The sequence below is a fragment of the Siphateles boraxobius genome, unplaced genomic scaffold (assembly GCF_051911475.1).
Source record: "Siphateles boraxobius isolate OS27281-9 unplaced genomic scaffold, OSU_SipBor_1 48, whole genome shotgun sequence".
Classification (NCBI taxonomy): Eukaryota; Metazoa; Chordata; class Actinopteri; order Cypriniformes; family Leuciscidae; genus Siphateles; species Siphateles boraxobius.
The window spans coordinates 4,197,479-4,216,381 of NW_027509119.1; the positions used below are offsets into that span (position 1 = coordinate 4,197,479).

General features: G+C 38.5%; 1 protein-coding gene across 1 annotated transcript in view; it reads left to right on the forward strand.

Moving 5' to 3' along the window:
* The window catches only part of znf609b (zinc finger protein 609b), a 69,582-nt gene that overhangs the window by 42,053 nt on the left and 8,626 nt on the right, over positions 1 to 18,903 (forward strand). The window contains exon 3 of the mRNA XM_077201625.1: positions 9,346 to 9,571. Within this exon, the coding sequence (XP_077057740.1) occupies positions 9,346 to 9,571 (226 nt within the window). The remainder of the gene's footprint in view (positions 1 to 9,345; positions 9,572 to 18,903) is intronic.

Here is an 18,903-nt window from a genome sequence, read left to right on the forward strand (position 1 = left end):
TTTAATTAGCCAGGAATAAATCTCTGCTGTTGTGGTTGTGACGTACTTCGGGTCCCTGCTTCTGCTGGTTATCAAGCCCGAAACAGGAATGTAGAAACACTGTTTTCTCTTACTTGGAAGGGTGATGACATGATCTTTTCTCATTGTTTGTAAAGATGTCGGCGAGATTCTGTGTTTGTTTGGTGCGTCTTCACAGACGGCTGAAGATTAAGCGGTTTCATCTGGCAACTGCTGTGGAGATTCGTCTCATCTCCTGTGGCCCCTTCGCCTTTTCCTGGCTTAGTGAAGTTATTGGTTTCTCTGCGAGTGAAATGGAGTTGAGCTTTGAACTCTTAAGTATGCATGGCTTCTGCTGGCTTCTGCATTCTTTAGGACTGAGTTGTACTTCCACTCTTGTGCAACTGACTCTCAGTTCATCCTCTGATATGTGAAAGTGGACTATTCCTCAAATTATAAGAGTTTTTTTACAATCTGATAACCTCCTGAAAAAGGTCGTTTGTATGTGAAATGACCTTTTGAGTCAGTGAGATAGCCAGATTGAGCCAATACACTTTTTTCCCCTCATACTATTGCAATAACACTATATTTCTGTTACTAAAACACAAGGATCTAAATCAAACAACATTTCATTATGCATTGTCATTTCTGTATATTTTTAGATTTAGAGACAACAGAGAGTACAAGAATGCATGTTAATACGTGTAGTGTAATGACTGGTTACATTTTGCACATTTTACTCAAAATTCTAGATGTAAAAACAGTGCATGGTTAATATTTTTGAACTTTATTTTATCTAACAGTGACTTTTTGTTGTATAGGTTGTACCTCTTCAAATATTTGGGATGTTTGCTGCCACTAATTTAATACGTTACAAGGCAACCTATCTTCTATTGTTTTAAGTCAGAAAAAGCACGTTTCCACAGTTTACGTTATCTTATTCTATTTTTGTTAATAAACTATATTAGAAACTGTAATTAATGAACCCTCTGGTTTCTCCAGGCTTCAGTCATTGTCGGGATAATCTTCAAGCTGGCAGCATTATCGTGACAAATTTTTGATATCGATGTTTCGCCCTACATTTAATACTCACTTAAAGTCTGGTTTAAAACATTTAATAAGATTGAATAAATGTTATTTGGCAGATTTTTAAACATTTGCATTACATGATTTGAAACATCATTTTGTAATACCTAAGTTCACTTTAAAAAATATTGATTTTATTTTTATTTTATTTTTTACTAGAGGTGGGCATAGATTAATTTTTTTAATCTAGATTAATCTCACTGGAATCTTGTTATTTGGACGTTTTTGCACGTTGTTTTTTTTTTTTTTTACATAGTAGGCTAATTGGAAGAAGAAAAAAACAATAAGCACGACGTAGCCCGTTTTTGCATCGCCAAACCAGATGCTCGTTAGATCAAAAAATTATGTCATATGTCATAATGATTTTATGTGAACCTGCCTTAAACAAATTAGTTTCAATCAATTTAAACTATTCGTGTGACTATGCCCCTGCGCAATACATACACATTACCGCGGGATGGCGGGTGTTCATTTCATAAACTGTACACAACGGTAGCTTAAACATGTTAACCTTTGACAGTGCGCCGACGCTCTGAAGCGTTTTTTTTTTGTAGCCTATAAATTAATGTATATGTCCAACGTATAATGTCATACTTTTTAGTAGTGCTAGTGACGTAATAATCTGTTTGGTTGTAAAATGTATTACCTGAATTAAATGAAATCGAATGTATCGTCCTGTGGACTCATTCATTCACAGACAGCTTACGAAGATGTTCAACTAATAAAGATCTTCATCGCTGGCAAAAATATGATGCAATTGCAGATTTGCTTTCACTAGACTAAACTGCAGCTCTTGATGTTCTTTAATCTTCCTGTTACGACTCCGAGTCGAGTGTGATTGAACGCGCTTCAGTGATTCAGTGCGTGAGGAACTGAACAGAACTGATTCGCGAACCGATTTAGACAGATCTGCCAACTTGTTTGATGAAGTCTTTGAACAGAATCGACCCAAGAGAGTGATTCATTTGTAAATTGAGCATCTCTCATGCCCATAAAAAAGATACAGCGCGCTTGGAATAAACTCATTTAACAACATGTAAAGTAACGAGAGGAACGTCGCCCAACGTAACATGTAAAAGTATACACCTTGTCTCCCTGACAGGAAATACCCTGCTGCGCGATTTGCACGAAAATATAACGATATTCGAAAAAGCTATTTTTTGATCCCAACCCAACTTTGAGAATAGATTAATGGCGATATTTTTTTTATCGCCCGATAAGAGTCTCACGTTAACGCAGCACGTAAAGCCCAATTTATACTTCTGCGTCGAACTTACGCCGTAGCTACGTTGTAGGCTGTGCGTAGCACGCGTACCCTTCGGCGTACCCTGATGTGCACCTCTCCAAAAATGTAACAACGCGTCAATTCTACGCGGGCGCAAGCGCTGTGATTGGTCTGCTCAAACCGCTTCCTCGGGTTCCACATGCTCCCTCTGCATGCGTCAACGTGGACAACAACGCAGAAGTATAAATTAAAACCAAAGCGTAGTCTACGGCGTAGGTCCGACGCAGAAGTATAAATCAGCCTTTAACGCCGATAACGGCCCACCACTATTTTTTACACAAATTAGTATAGTATTAGCCATTTATGCTTCATGACTTATTAAAGCATAATACGTGTATAAAAGTCATTCAGTAGTCAGTATCTAGTGTTATAGACCCATTAATCAGCCACTTTTTGGAGATTTTGGAAATACTGGTAAATAATACTCCTGCCTGCCTTAAATAAACTTCATTCTTTTCACTTCACTATTGGTACTGCATTCCCCCCAAACATTTTGTAGTGAGGTTCAAATGAATGTCCATCTTAATTGCTGTCATTTTATCATTATGTGCATTTATATTTAATACCCTGTCAGCCGCAACCTACCTATTAGAGAGTTCAGGTAATGCATATGCAGAGAGTAAGTTCTGATCTCTAGTCAGATATTTAACTAAACAGCATAAATTCTTTCTCAGACTGCAGTTTATTTTAGTCGAAAACCATCCACTTAAACACTAAGGCATCGTTTGACCAAAAATCTACCAACCACAGTTCACTTTGTTTTGCAGCGTCAAATAGACATTTATTTGAAACCGAGATCTTTTACTTGTTAAAGATACCTCCTAATGAAACTCTTTCAGGGATGATCCTTCAAAGATTTAATGCCTTCCTACTTGATATTTACTTGGTAAATTTGTCATATCCAGAGATTTTTTCCCCTTAGAAGCGCTCCTAATAAATGCAACTGTTTCCAAGTGGACTAATAAAAGACACTATGTGCCATTAACTATCAGTAAGTTTGAATCTTATAACATTGGGAAAGTAGGTTCCTGGTTTCTGAGCACAAATGCAATCGGGCTGAGCGTGGGTGTGCCGTCTTAAGGCTGAGACTGCAAAAGAATAGGCTTTTTATCATCATTTTAAGAGTTTTGGGGATTTTCTTCATGTCTCTTTCATTTCTTCTATCTTGTTTTAGGCTATGTTGGTGTTTTGCAAGAGTATTAAAAGCATCTGTGCTTAGCCAAGATGATTGATGTTTGGGCACGATTTAGAAATCACATTGAGTTCTCATCTCAGGAAAAGATTAGGTTGAAGAACTGGAATTTTGTTATTTAATTTGAAGGCCTTCATTTTTTCCTACCCTTCTTTGTATGCGTTTGACAGTTGTTTTCTGCCAAGCGTCTGTGGCAATACAGCTAGATTGTGGCACTTGGCATCAAAACCACTTGAAGTTTGTTTTTTTCCATTTACATTCTAAAGGCTCATGTGTCAGTATCGGCAGATGGAGATGCACTCATTATTCGTCACTATTAAAATCCCCCTGTAATCAAACATTTTATCCCTTAAATCTCATCTTTGATCACCAGAATGACATTATTTACTAGAAATTTTTTTCTTTATGCTTTAAAATAGCTTGAATGTAACTCGACACCCTTGCTTCATGTAATATATGCGAATATGCAAATGAGCCCCGCCTCCACTCACTCACACATCTCAGAAATCCCCTCGTTGACGATCACACGTTGATCTGATCGGTTACAAGGTAGTTTGTGACGTCAGAAACGCCAGCGATTTCAAACCGTGGTTCACTGCAGTTTTAAGGAGAAAATATGAATTTACACATGGTTTGTCTTAAAGCATATTAAAAACACCACATGCATATAAACAACATCTAAAGCTTGATTTTCACCACGGGGGACTTTAAAAGTCTTGATGTGCTTATTGGCGTATAGCAGAGTACATCCAGATCCCGTGAGGTAATTGCTTGATGAATGTGTTACGGTGTATATTAAGGCTGTAAGTATATTTAAAGGGCCTGGAGTGTGTTTGAGCATGTCTGTGTGTTTTCTGGGAGAGCTGACAGCTGGATGTTTGCTCGTCTGTTGTGTGTGTCAGCTACCGTTCTGGCGAGTCACGCATAATCATAAATCAGCTGGGCGGTCGAGATGACAGGGGCTCCTCTCTTCACTGGTGTGATGTTTCGTGCAGGAGGTAAAAGCAGTCATGGAGTTTCTGAACCTGTTATTATCTCGATCGCAAATGATAACAGGCCTCAATTCAGACATGCTTCACTATTTTTCCACATGACCTTCCTCTTCGTCGTGAGGTTTCATCGTTTAGATCAGGAGTTTACATGAAGTAAAATCACCCCCTGTTTCTAAGTATTATACTCTATTTTGAATCATACATAAGGCCTTATTTTTTTTTAAAAATGCCACCATTCAAAGGTTTAGGGTCGGTAAGACTTTTTATTGTTTCATGTTCACATCAAGGCTGCATTTATTTTATAAATACTGTAAAAACTTATGTGAAACAATATTTTTAAATGTAATTTATTCCTGTGATGACAGCTTAATTTTCAGCATCATTACTCCAGTCCATCATTTTAATGTAGTCAATAATTGTATCCATTTGTATCCAAAAAGCAATCCCGACATTCACTCGTGTTTTTTGTATTCTCCGGTCACGTTTCCTTTTACGATCATTTTTGGTCTGTTTTGGCGAAGAGGATTTCTTATCCAGTGGCCCGGCATAGGTATGGTTCCGCCATTAAAAATAAAAGTGACAAGCGCCTCTCACTGCTCTGCTCCTCCGTTTCTCCGTTTCAGCTGCTTTCAGTTACGTCACGCTGGCTCTGAACGAAACGCGTTGTGGAAACACTTTTTGTCCCTCTCTGCTATTATAGTTTTTCAAGATGGCGGAACTACATGGAAGCCTCCGTGGACCTACCCGTCACATGTATATAAATATAATAAATTCCTTGTTTACGAGGATAAATCAGACAATTGGCAGAGGTATTTGTACACCATTGGGGACATATTTATGAATAAAAATATTGATTTTAGATTATAAATTACCTAAAAAGTTACTTATAGCCCCTTTAAGTCGTCTTTGATGATCAAATTACATTAAACACTTTTTCCTGTGAAAATAATTTCTTTATGCCTTAAATAAGCTTGAATGTAACTCTACACCCTTGCTTCATTTAGTATGCACGGGCTCATGAATATACAAATTAGTCTCCGCCTCCTCTCAATCACAGCAGCTCGTATTACCTGATCCTCTCGCTCAACTTTACTGTAGTAAACGCAACACAGTGACTATATTGGTTTAATTCAGCCATATATGTTTGAACCAGAAACTGATTCAGAAGAAGAAGAGGAAGAGAGAATTATACAGGATCGTCTACAAGTCGATGTATCAGAATGGTAATGAGTTTTATGTACGTCAGGCACATAACTGATTAATATGACTAGCCTTTTGCTTGATTACATTATCAAACCACTAATAATGAGTTGTTAATGTTACACAAAGCATGTTCCCGTTTGTCATCTCAGAGTCAGACTGCTGCTTTCTAATAATCAGCACCATTAGAAACGCTTTGAACATCAAGGAAAGTCAGTGGAGAAAAGCCCCCCCCACACGTGTTTGAGACGGTAGGAAACAGACGGTGCCAAACCGTGTTTTTTTTGAGAATGTCGTCTGTTTTATGGAGAAAATACTCAGCAATGGTGTTGACTGGGGAATTTTCACATGGTTTCTGTTAAAGCATATAAACATAAAAACACCACATAACAACATTAAAAGTTAAAACCTTGTTTTTCACCACAAGGGGTCTAAAAGTGTCACACAAACATTCAGAAATCATTCTAATATGATGGTTTGCTGCTCAAGAAACATTTCTTCTTATATATTTTGAAAAGTTGTACTGCTTAATATTTACATGGAAACCAAGATTTTTTTTGCTTAATAGAAAGTTCAAAAGAACAGCATTTCTACAAATAAAAGTCTTTACTGTCATTTTCTGATCAATTTAATGTGTCCTTGCTGAATAAAATGATCAGTTTCTCTCAAAAACAACAACAAACTGACTCCAAACTTTTGAATGTACTTTCCCATCACCTCCAATTCAACAATGTTGTAAGTGTGAGTGCGACTGCATTTGCTAAACGAACATTTACATTCGTGACCCAATGCAGTGCTGATCAGTTTTTGTTTTATAATTTTCATTTTGGTGACTTCATGTGAGGAATATTCCACATGGAGTCCTGCAGGAAAACATGTGACTGCAGATATTTTCTCTAGTGGGCGTTGTGTATACAATTCGACTTTAATCATATAATTTTTTTATTCACAATTTCACATGTAATATTAGATTTACTCATGATAGCCTCTGATTTGCTGCTTAGCGAGTGTTGATTTTGGACCTTGACTTCAGTGTTTCTAAAGTAAACAACTAAATATAATCATAATCATATAATATTCCCATTCCACAATTTCGTGCCAATGTTTACTCCTCCGTGTAGCGGTGGGACACATGCCCTGGCATTGAGGATTTCTGGTTATTAATATATTTAGGCCTAGTCATCTTTTCTTTCTCCATTTGCCTGTTTTTTTAGGAGGAAATACATTACAAAATATAGCTTTTTTAGGACTAATTAAACTATGAAATGTAAAAAAAAACGCATTTCTATTTTTTCCCCCTTGTTTTGGTCATGATTGGGGATTGAATCTCGTCAATTAAGAGTTCAGAAAGTAAGTGTTTACAGTTTCTGGTGTCTTCATAACTTATTATTGGGATAATATGAAATGGGCCCTATTATGCTCTTTTACAAAGTCTTGATTTTGTTTTTGGGGTGGACTAGAATGTTTTGATGCTTGATTATTCAAAAATGCATTATTTTTTCACATATTTTACATTATTACTGAACCTCCCCAGTCTGGCTAGAACACGCCAATTTCGATGAAGCCCCTCCTTCCGAAATACGATATGTTCTGTGATTGGTTAGCTGGCCTTAGTGTGTTGTGATTGGCAGTGCTTAGCTTGGGAAATGTCCCGCCCCTCAATAACTACGAGTTCTTCTGTAGTGTAGATATGAATAAGCATGGTTTCAATTTCAAACCAATTAAAGCTCGATTGAGACCCTGACAATGTTAACGAACAAGATAATTGTGCTGAACGGATTTCATACATAGACTTTGCTAGCAAGGATTTTACAGAACGTTTCAGAGTGGTGTGTTTGTAATTTTCTTATGCATTATAACTTCATAAGATCTGTAAAAATTTCGTTGTAGTCCAAACGAGCTGTTGGTTGTAGTTCTTCAAAAGGAGATTCTGTTAAATAAAATCTCTCCTTTTGGAGTGGACTTTGAGCTTTGTAACCTTGCATATCTTTTTTTATGCTCAAACAGCAACATTACTCACTAACTAAAGTTGAAAAAGTGGAAAACAATAATATTCAAGCTTTGATTTTATTATGCGTCCACCTTTCTCTCTTCCTTTAAAGGTATTTTTGTGGCATTAGTGGCACCAAATAGAATCGCAAAAGTAATGATTGTTCCCAAACATATCAGAGTAACAGGTTACAAGGTGCTTGAATTTGACGCTTGAAATTTAAGTCCTGAAAAAGCCTTGAAAACAGCCCTTTTTATGAAAAGCCACTCAAAGTGCTTGAATTATTGAAAGACGATGTTTAAAATGCGTGTTTAATTTTTTTTGATAAAACAATCTTTTCGCACAAAATCAACGCTGCAACCTGTCTGATATTTATAAAGTGCCATTTTGCATGGCTATGAGCTTGATATTGCTCATATAAATATCAAAGTATATGATACATCTTTCATTCTTCAGGTCATTCATATATTCATGGAGAACAAAAATCGGTTTGAATAAGGAAAGCGATTTGTTTGTCATAGTATCCTTTCAATGGTTAAAGTTACCACAGTCATTGATTGTGTTGCACTTTATTTGTACCATTTTATTTTACTAGTTTATTTTTGTTTATCCATTTACCTTTTTTAGAATTTGAAAGATAATAAAGCTATTGTTTGATAAGTGAGATCTCTGATTGTAGTCCTTGAAAACCAAAGAGTGGTGGTTGAAAATCCTGGAATTTGATTTTACAGTGTCTGTACGAACCCTGTAATAATGCATGAGCTCCGAGACTGTAGACGTAGGATCACTCACAGAAAAATAGCATGTCGTCCACCAAGTGCCCTGTGAAGCAGCATGCCGTATTCATACTGGTCTATTTCTGTCCGTTCACCTGGCTGGTGTCCATCATGGCCCCTGAATGCAGGTAGGATCAATTATAGTGCCTGAACACACAGCCATTGTTCCTTAATTGAACAAGGGAGCCTGTACTCTCTCTGTGAGATGAGGTGGTGTCAGTGATCATGCTGTGTGTGCCTGTTCCCCTGGAGTGAGGTGTAAGAAACTCAAAGCATCCCTGGCTGTTAATGAGGTCCACTGTCCAGCAGGGTGCAGGTCAGGTCCTCTCGGTAATATATGTATGTTTTAATTATAACTGTCAAGCACTTTGGGCAACAACTTTGCTATTAAATGTGCTATATAAATAAATAAGTTAACAGCCTTCATGTAATAGTCTACCTGAAGGGCATGTGCGGATACTTTCCATGTGTCATTAAAGGTGCAGTCTGTAAGAATGACAGTTAGTGGTCGAAATAGGTACTGCACTTCAAATTCAAAATATCAGAGATCGTTGTTTGAGCACACGCAACAGGAACGAGCGCAATTGGCAATGAAAAGTCACACATTCCGGTCTGGAAACGCTCATTTCAAAGTAAGATAACTGGCTGTTTTTCAGAGAAACCAGTATGTGAACTTAGCATGTTTCCTCAATATATGCAAACATATTATGGTATTTTTATGCTTTAGTAAATTGAAATAGTGACATACAGCACCTTTAAATTCCTTTTCTAAGATCCACCAGAACTTATCTTCCTTGTTTTGTCTCCTTCTCTCTCTCTTTCTCCAGATGGAGTCTCCGGTCTCCACCCCGGCTCCTCTGCCTCTTCACCTCCTCTCCTCTATGGGAAACAGTGATATCGCCTCACCTTGCGAGCAGCTTATGGTGCGCACGCGCTCGGTGGCCGTCAACACATCAGATGTGGCCCTGTCCACAGAGCCGGAGTGCCTGGGACCCTGTGAGCCGGGCACCAGCGTCAACCTGGAGGGCATCGTGTGGCAAGAAACTGAGGACGGTAAGAAAACACACTGTTGCAAGGCCATGTGTGATTATAAGATGAGGTTGCAAGTTTTGATGGAGCTTGTGTCAAAAGCTACGTTCAGACTGCAAGTCCAAATCCAATTTGTGTGCATATCCGATTGAAATCCGATCAGAATGAGCTAATGTGCACAGCAAAAAATCACATTAAATGAGATTCCAAGCTACATCCATATTTGTTTTGAAATCATATTAATTTGGCATTTCTGGAAATCTATTTCAGTCTGACCGCTCAGATCGGATTTCACGTGGTTTATGAGACTTTCTCACGCCGCGTAAAATGTAAACGTCAGACGTTGTTAGTGGTGCAACGGATCATCATTGATCCGTGATCCGTTCGGATCAATATCTTAGGTCCGGCACACAAGTGATCCGCGGATTGATTTATGAAAAAAAAAAAAGTTGTGCGCATGCGGCATGTTCAGTCCACACACAGCGTGGTCATGGCGAGCGGAGGAATAGAGGAGCTTGAACGCCCCGCGTCATTTAAATCCCCTGTATGGGAGCATTTTGGCTTCCCTGTCAAATATAATGATGAAGGAAAGAGGTTAGTGGATAAAACCGTGTGTAGGCACTGTGGCAGCATGGCCACGCATTCGAAGCGACATCGCCCCGATCTTTCACTGACAGGAGTGAAAACATTCGCGCAGCACTACCAGGCTCTCGCTCGTCCCTCTCTCTCTCGCGTGCGCGCTCTCTCTCCCTCATATGAGGCGCAGTCTAGGGCTTAAAAAAAATCAAACTTCATTCACGCACACATGAAACACTTGCATACACATATACTAAGTAGTCAAACATACATGTATACTGCTGAATGCTCAAACAAATGCATATGAATTGCACAAAGACACCTAAAGTCGCTCTCGCACATAACGTTACACGCAAACTCTACACACACACGAGATGCGCGCACAAACAAACTCTCCACGCACATACTCATGAGACGCACGCGCGCACACACAAACTCCACGCACCTACTCATATGAGACGCGAGCACACACACACACACACACAAACTCGCGCACAAACTCAATGAGACGCGAGTACACACAAACTCCACGCACACACTCATATGAGATGCATGCTCACACAGTAGCCTACATGATGCATATGATTCTCAGTGTGAACACATTGGTAAGTGCATTTTTTGTTAACAGAGAATGAGAGTCCATTGCTTTTGTTTTTGGTTGTTTTGTTCATTTATTTAAAATGTTTTCATTGTTAAATAGTCTTTAGAAATAAAAGTTTATTGATCTTTGAAAAGGTGTACCTGCATTATTATGCCATTATCATTATTTTAGATGAAAATTGTCTCAGAACGACAATATTATCGTTTATCATCAATATTATAGTTTAGCGCAATAATTTCTTGGACAATTTATCGTCCAGCAAAATGTGTTATCGTGACAGGCCTAGCTATCATTTGTGTTTATAGGTGCAGACATGAGGCCTTTTTTTTTTGCTGATCCGAAAAATGATCCGATCCGTGACTCTGATCCGAGAAACGATCCGAACCCTGAGTTTTTTGATCCGTTGCACCCCTAGACGTTGTTATAGTAAACGAAATGTTACAGGAATGAAAGTCACTGCCTAAAACAAGGCTGTGTTTTTCCAAAGTGCCGGACGAGAAGAAAATGACAATACAACGGAGACATGTTTTGAAACCGGCGGAGACGACAGTGTAAAAAAGCCGCTCATACCAACATCATATGGTTCTGCCTCAGAAGACATAGTCCAGCGTGGCGGCTATACATTGTCATGTTGTAAAATTTAAACAAGATGACATCTCGATTGCAAACCCTCCATGTTGCGGTTGTTGTTGTTTTTGGCGCATGGATACCAACTCAATGTCGCTGCCATAGAAAGCAATGCAGATATTCCGGAAAATAAAAGAGTTGCATGGACACACAAATCGGATCTGAACAGTTGCGATACACAGTGTGGACATCAATAATTTTAGATCAAATTCCTATCGGATACACAAATAATCTGATTTGGACTAGACATGTGCCGGTATATGGTAATGCGATAAATCGCGGTAATGAATATGCATGATATTGTTATCGCGGGCACTTCAAAATACTGTGAAAAATAATAGATCCTATTTTAGATTTTTAGAACGCGCATTAGCTTATTTTCCATCAACCGCTTAAAAAAACACTGCCTATATGTTGCGCAAAACACGTGCGCACTCTGATGTAAACTATCCCCACATGTAGCCTATAAGCACTGTATGCATGTGGCACGGCACACTCTAGTCTAATGTGAACAATCCTCACATGGAGAAGAAGCATGGCAGAAGGAGGAACGCTGCCGACGATTATCCCCCTTCTAAAAGTCAGGGCTGCCAAGACTCACACAATCGACACTTTTCACACGCTCTCACGCCACACATCCATTTTTTTCACGCAGAGAAAAATCGCAGAGCACTGACACCGACAGACTAGACAGAGCAGGATACTTTTGATATGAAAAAAATTCTCAGCTCTCAGGTTCTGTCTATTTTATAATGAAATTCAGACAATAAACACCGTTTTGGTGCTCGTAAATGTGACACGTTTCATTTCAAGTTAACCGATCATCTGTTACTTTTTATTTAAAGGTACAGTACAACCTTACCGAAAAGTGTATATATGCCTCATACATAATATCGATCAATCAGTGTTTTTCAACTACGGTCATTACGTAATTGGTATTATAATGACAACCAAATTATATTTAATTTGTTATATTTAACATTTAATAATACCAGCTGATAGGGCTCTCTGTATGTTTACAGCATTATGTGAGATTTTTTCTTTAGAAAAATTAACATGTAGGCTATCTAATGTAGCCTACCTAATATTGATCCAAATGAATCAATATTGAGAACTTAAATTGTGAAAATTGTGTAAAGCAATAATACAAACAGTAGCCTACCAGTCATTGTACCATGTAAACATTGTAACATGTTGTCACTAAACTGTTTTGACAATCACAATTACACCTATTGTGATGCAAGTTGTGTTTTTTTACATCCCCCCAATCCATCCGTTTCTCTTGTGCAATTAAAATATCGTGATAATACCGTATACTGTGATAAAAGCTCAATCAATTAATCGCAGCATGAAAATGTGATACCGGCACACATGCCTAATTTGGACTGACAGCGTGAACGCAGCTTAAAGGCAAGATGATCCGAAATAGATTATATCATTTGAACAACAGGGGGAAAAGTTGATTTAAATAGTGTCTGTGATTGGTTGTAACGAAAATTTTGGAAATTTGTATAGAATGTGCTTCTGATTATTTCAGATACGGTACTTCTGCTCATGCGTATCTAGTTTAATCCACAAAATTCTGGTCACTAACTTGGGAAATCCAGTGATTAGTTGTTCCTCAGAGCTCATTGTATCAATGCAGTATCTTTGTTTCCAAGTGGAATGATAAAAACAAGCCAATCATGATATTTTTTATGCATACAAACTGGTGGTGGTTGAGAAGATTTCCCTGATGCCATTCTAAATCACTTTGGCTCTGTTTACACCTGGTATTAAGATGTGTTTTGGTCGATCGGATCACAAGTGGACGACACTAAATACAGGTGTAAACGGGGTCTAAAGCGTTTTGAGCTTGTCCTCTTTCAACCACTTCCAGAGTTAGTGGGAAACACATTCGACCGGATTGCTTTTGTAGTGTAAACGCTCATGTGGTCGAATGTGTGATGGTTGAAGTTTGGTTTGAAGACGAGCACAATTTTCTCTCTCCATTCGGCTGGTCTTGTGTCGGTCAGAGCAGAAACGAAAGCTGATGCTCTCTGTATGTTTTTCCGTCGTATTCGTAGGGAAATTGCATGAGCTTATGTTGTCCATTAGATCAAAAGATCTACCCGCCCATAGACCCTCAAAGAAATCAGGACAGAAGTGGTTAAAGTGGACAAAAGAGACGGATTAACTTGTGATCCGATCGACCAAAACCAGGAGTAAACGGTGCCTTTGATTGTACAGTAGTATTAAATGTGCTATATAAATGGTTCATTCATTTTCTGTGTAAAATTTTAATTGGTCATTGGATTATGTACATATAAACTTAGATAAAGTGAATCTTGGTTGAATCCTCAGCCAAGATACTGTTCACAGAAGTAGATGCTTAAATATTTGTGTCAGCCTCCAGCAACTGTTTCTGATAGAAGACAAAAAACTGGCAGCAAGTTACATTGGTTCTTCAGAACAGTTACTGAGATGAATAAAAACTGTCCAGTTTTAAGTCATGGGGGATACAAAAACAATTTAGAATCTAGAGAGCAATTTACTGTGTTTGGAATATAATGTTTTGATTTAGGGGTGGGCGATATGGCAAAATAATATCACAATTTTTTTCAGGCAGGGTCATGATCCACGATCTTATCACAATACTTTTTCATGTTGGATTTTTAAGGCTATTTTGCATTTCACTGAGCAGTACAGCCAAACTAATTTCCCTGTTTAAAAAAAATTTGCTTTACAAAGTAACAAAAACATAAACGAATGACAGGTCTTAATAGGTGTGGGACAAAATCTTCTTTCACTTTAATACATTATTTTATCTTTATTAAAAATAAGAACAATGCCATTAAGAACAAATTAATACTGTTTTGAATATTCAAATAAAACTGCATTGACTTCTTTAAATATACATTGATATTATACATTACTGAAGTTATTCAGTGAGTGAGTTTCTCTGTCTTGTGTGTTGTTTGATTAACATTAATTTACCTCATGCACAGATCCAATATACTGACACACATCCGAACTGTTTACATTCACTTAAGATATAAGCGACTGTGTTTATATAAACCTTGTATGTGTTTGACAGTGAAAGCTCAATAAGAGAACTTAGTTCAGTGCTTGCACTGTGTGACAGCCGGCTTTCTGTGTACGCTTTCCGGTGTATCTATCTGTATTTTTCCCCAAACATTTATACTTCAAATGTAAACAAGAGCTGAAATGCCTTTAAAATATAGGTGTACAAAAGCATCTGTCATTATCAGTAGAAATTGTTACATTTTTAAATGAAAAACATTTTATTGTAATTTTACTTAAAAAAGCTTGTAAAAGTTGCTTGATCTGTTAGATTTCAAGAGTAATCCTTACAGTGCACAAAAACCAAAATAATCTTTGTTAATAAAATTTACTAAATTTTAATAATAATAAAATTTGTTTCTGTCCTAATTTACATATTAGTCTCATCCTGAATTTCTCCTCAGGGATCAATTAAGTACATATATCTATATCTTATTTGAAAACACCTGCCTCGTAGTGATTTCAGACCTTCGTTCTTTGACTAATTTTTAGGCAGAGCAGTGGACTATTCTAACTGGATTTGTCCAGATTCTGTAGGTTTGATATATACAGTATTTTTTTTTTTTTTACCCCTTCTAATCATAGCCCACTGCAGAAACGTCAGTTTGTTCTGCTCTCCACCAGCCTCGGTCTTGATTGCTGAGAATGAAAGGGAAAAATTTCCTTCAAATCCCTAAATGAGAGCATATCTAGGCTATGGGTAGGCAGAGGAATACGTGCCGCCTACACTCTGCCATCCTCCCAGTGCCGCCACATAAAGCCCTGCTTCATCAACATTCACAGCGCATTGGCTGTCTAAGTGTTTTCTATTCCTCTTGCCATGGGCACAGTGTGTCTGATTCACCCTGCTCCTCTGTGGCCACTCTTGTGTGTGTGTGTGTGTGTGTGTGTGTCTTTGACATGGAGAGAGAACGCAGTTGAAGGGTCAAGAGGGAGAGAAAAACAAGTCCGTTTGTGTGTCCAGTGACAGCCCTTCCCAACCAGTGCCACACTTCCACAACATCAGATCGGGTCTGTTTTTGCAGGACGGGTCCCAAACACAGGGCTCCAATCATCTGTTCTTTCACATTAGAGAGGCAACCATTGTTGTGCTGGTGTTATACACTTTCTCTCTTTCTCTTTGGGATGCGAGAGCTGGTTCCACTGGTGTGCATCTCTTCTTTTGATGTGTTATTTTTCTCATCAGGGTGTCGGGTAGATCTGTATCGTGGTGACACTTTGTGTGGGTGGAAAGTAGAGCAGCAAGATCCCGTGGCAGGGAACACACTCTCACACACTTTGAGATGTCTTTCCGCTGTGCTGCACTCTCTTAAAGACGTTGCAGACAGTCCACCCACACTTCTCATAAGGATAACTTCCTAAGTCCTAACACTGACAGTGTGAGAGGTTTATGTTGGTTTTGAATCTTTACTGCAGGAGTGGTGAGTTTAGATTGAACACAACTGATGATGAAGGCTTTGTGGTGACTTTCATGTGCATTCAAATATGAGCTTTCCGACATTACTTGAACGCAGCATAAGATACCTCTGGTGATAACTCTGGCACTCAAGATCCACTTTCCTGCAGTTTAGCTCTAACCCTAATCAAACACACCTGAACAAGCTAATCAAGGTCTTCGGGATTACTAGAAAGCTACAGGCAGGCGAGTTTGATCAGGGTTGGTGCTAAACTGCAGGGAAGTGGATCTTGAAGATCAGGTTGTGTCCGAAATCGCCCCCAATACCCTCATTCACTATTCCCTACATTAATCCACTATATGATTCTGTTGCGGGCGCCATCTTCTGGTGAAACGCAGGAATTCATTCGGTGCGTGACTCTCACAATACATTATGGGTATTCTCTAGCCGTTGAGCTTACATCGGTTGTACACTCGTTATTTCGGTGCATTGTGGGATTGAAAGGGAATAGGGGGCGATTTTGGACACATCCCTGATTTGCCCAGATAAGACCTGCACTATATCCAAAATCGAATACTTCCCTAATATATAGTCTGCAATTAACAGTACGCCAAAAGTGTAGTATGTCCGAATATTAAAAAAACAGTAGACGAAAAATCCCCGGGTAGCGTACTACTTCTGGCGAGATTCTGAAGTGCGCATTCAATGGACACTTTTATTATCCCATGAGGCCACTGGATGAGATTTATGAATAGAAGTGAAGTGACACAACTGACGCTGATTGGTGATGTGACGATAACAAAATGACTAATGAAGTACGATTGAATTTCATTCATACTACCCAAATTTATACTATATAAAACCGACTTTTTAACAGACTTGATTGGCATCTTTGCAGTGGTTGTCAGTCCACTACTTTTGTTGGATCTCCCTTAGTTACAATGGATGCATGCAGTGCTACATTAGATTTCAGCAAAAAACAAGGCATCTTGTAGGGGAACATAATTTAGAGTGGCATTTGTGTCAGGAACGTAACTAGGAAATAACAAATGTTGCCTAGGTAGCTTGCTGAGCTTTGTAATAGAGCATCAATCTTCCATGACTTATTGCAGATCAAGTTGTTGCTGAGTCGCAGTGTCCTCTCTTGACTTCCTCAAATCAACAGTGCAGTGCTTTATTTCAGCCAAAGCCCAGTGTGGAAATCTTATCTAGTGCACTGCAACCTTTTATTTGTGGATGGACATATTGACTTGCTCATGTTTCAGCCCAGTGCGTGAATCCCAGAATGGCAGGAGGTTAAGGGCAGACAGCTCTCAGTGCATGATGAAACAGTCAGAGGCAGATTGGTGCAATATTTCTAGGCATCACTCTGACACAAATCCCCGCTGCAGGACGCTGGAAGCAGACCAGGGTCGTGTTGGTGTGGCATCCACTCTCACAAGCCATGCATGCTGATGCCTCCAAATGTCAGCCCTAAATCTTCTGAAAGTTTATTGCTCTTGATGTAGAGCCCAGAAAGCCCTCACCCACAGACTATGAAGAGCCCAGTGCCAGCAAACACAACCGTGCCAAACAGCAAGGCACATGTGCCAGTATCCTGATTCAACCCTCTTTCCAGGGCCACCTCAATAACCCATTGCTATTTTATTGCCAGAATTGACTGTTGGTTTAAACAAAACATAGCTGATTGTGTCATTACCTTTACTGTTTTCATTTGCATATTTGTCCCTTCTTGGATTTCATCATGAGGTCAATGAAGCGCGTGCATCTTAAAAATCAATAATTTTTTCCCCTGTGCTCATGTACTTCCTAGTGAAATTAAAAGTTTGGGTGGACATATTGGATGACTACTACCCCATTATTAAAATATCAATAGGCATAAGTAATGATGAGTGATTTAAAAATCTATATTTTCATCAAGTCTCATATGTTATTTCTGCAATTGTTTTATCACGACTTTAAAAAAACGTATTCCAGCCTAAGATGGTTTGCTTTTCTTAGCTGGTTTCTTTCTAAACCTTGACCAGGATGCGGGAACAAATAAGAACTGTTAAAACATTAGCTGTTTTGTTTTAAGCCATATTTTTGTTATTGTATTTTGTGGAGTTTGTGTTATTTTTGTGATTGTGTGTGAAAGTATTCGTTTTGTTTAATTCTTTATATATTGTGTTTTATTTTAAAAGTCAGTGTTTTGCATGTTAAATATTACATGTGCACAATGTAGGGATTTAAATCACTGTTAGTAAATCTTGACAGAGATGTTTTTAATGGGGTGTAAGTGTGCAGCAGTGCACATGCCAGACTTCTGTTTGTTCCACTCTGGCTTCTGAAGAAGAGCATCAGAGGTGAAATGCTGGCTATTTAGCCTCATTTAGTCTGGGTTCAGACAGGTGGCCAGAGATCCACTAATGACTGCAAGTGAAAGAGGAAGGGGCCCCGCTAATGTCCTCTTCGACTGACCTCCATTGACATTTTTCAAAGGAACGGTCATGAATTCAGTTCTTACATTCTGATGCCCATAATATAATGTTTGGGATGGAGGAAAACAAGACAAGGTTTTGAGTAAAAAGATACTCCTCCTTGAATAAAGCAACATTCTACAAGATAAAATGTGTTACTTTAAAAATGTTAATTTAGCGTAGAAAAGAGTATTCAGAACTTAACATCCTAGAGGCTTATCTGAAATACATTTATTAGTCTGACTGAAGCCATATCAAGGTTACACAACATTATACTGCCTCTCACAAGCTATTAAGGGCATTTAACTGGAATCTAATATTGATTTTGCCTGCTTTTATGGTAGTGTAAAATCACAGAAAAAAAACAGCACTCACCTGTCCAAGCTTCTGTAGCAAAGCCTCTGAATCACTGCCAGCCACAAACATTTTCATTTACTTCAGCTGTTTTCACACAATTGCTAAACCATTTGCAGAGGCGGCTCACAGTACTGCAAAGTCAGATGGAGGACACCATCAAACAATTTTCCTCCCAGAAATGACACACTCTGTTCCTTACCGCTTTTAGGTGGTATAATCACAAAGTACACCGTAAAAAAAAAGCATGGCTGCTTTCAGAGTCCCCAAAACACCATT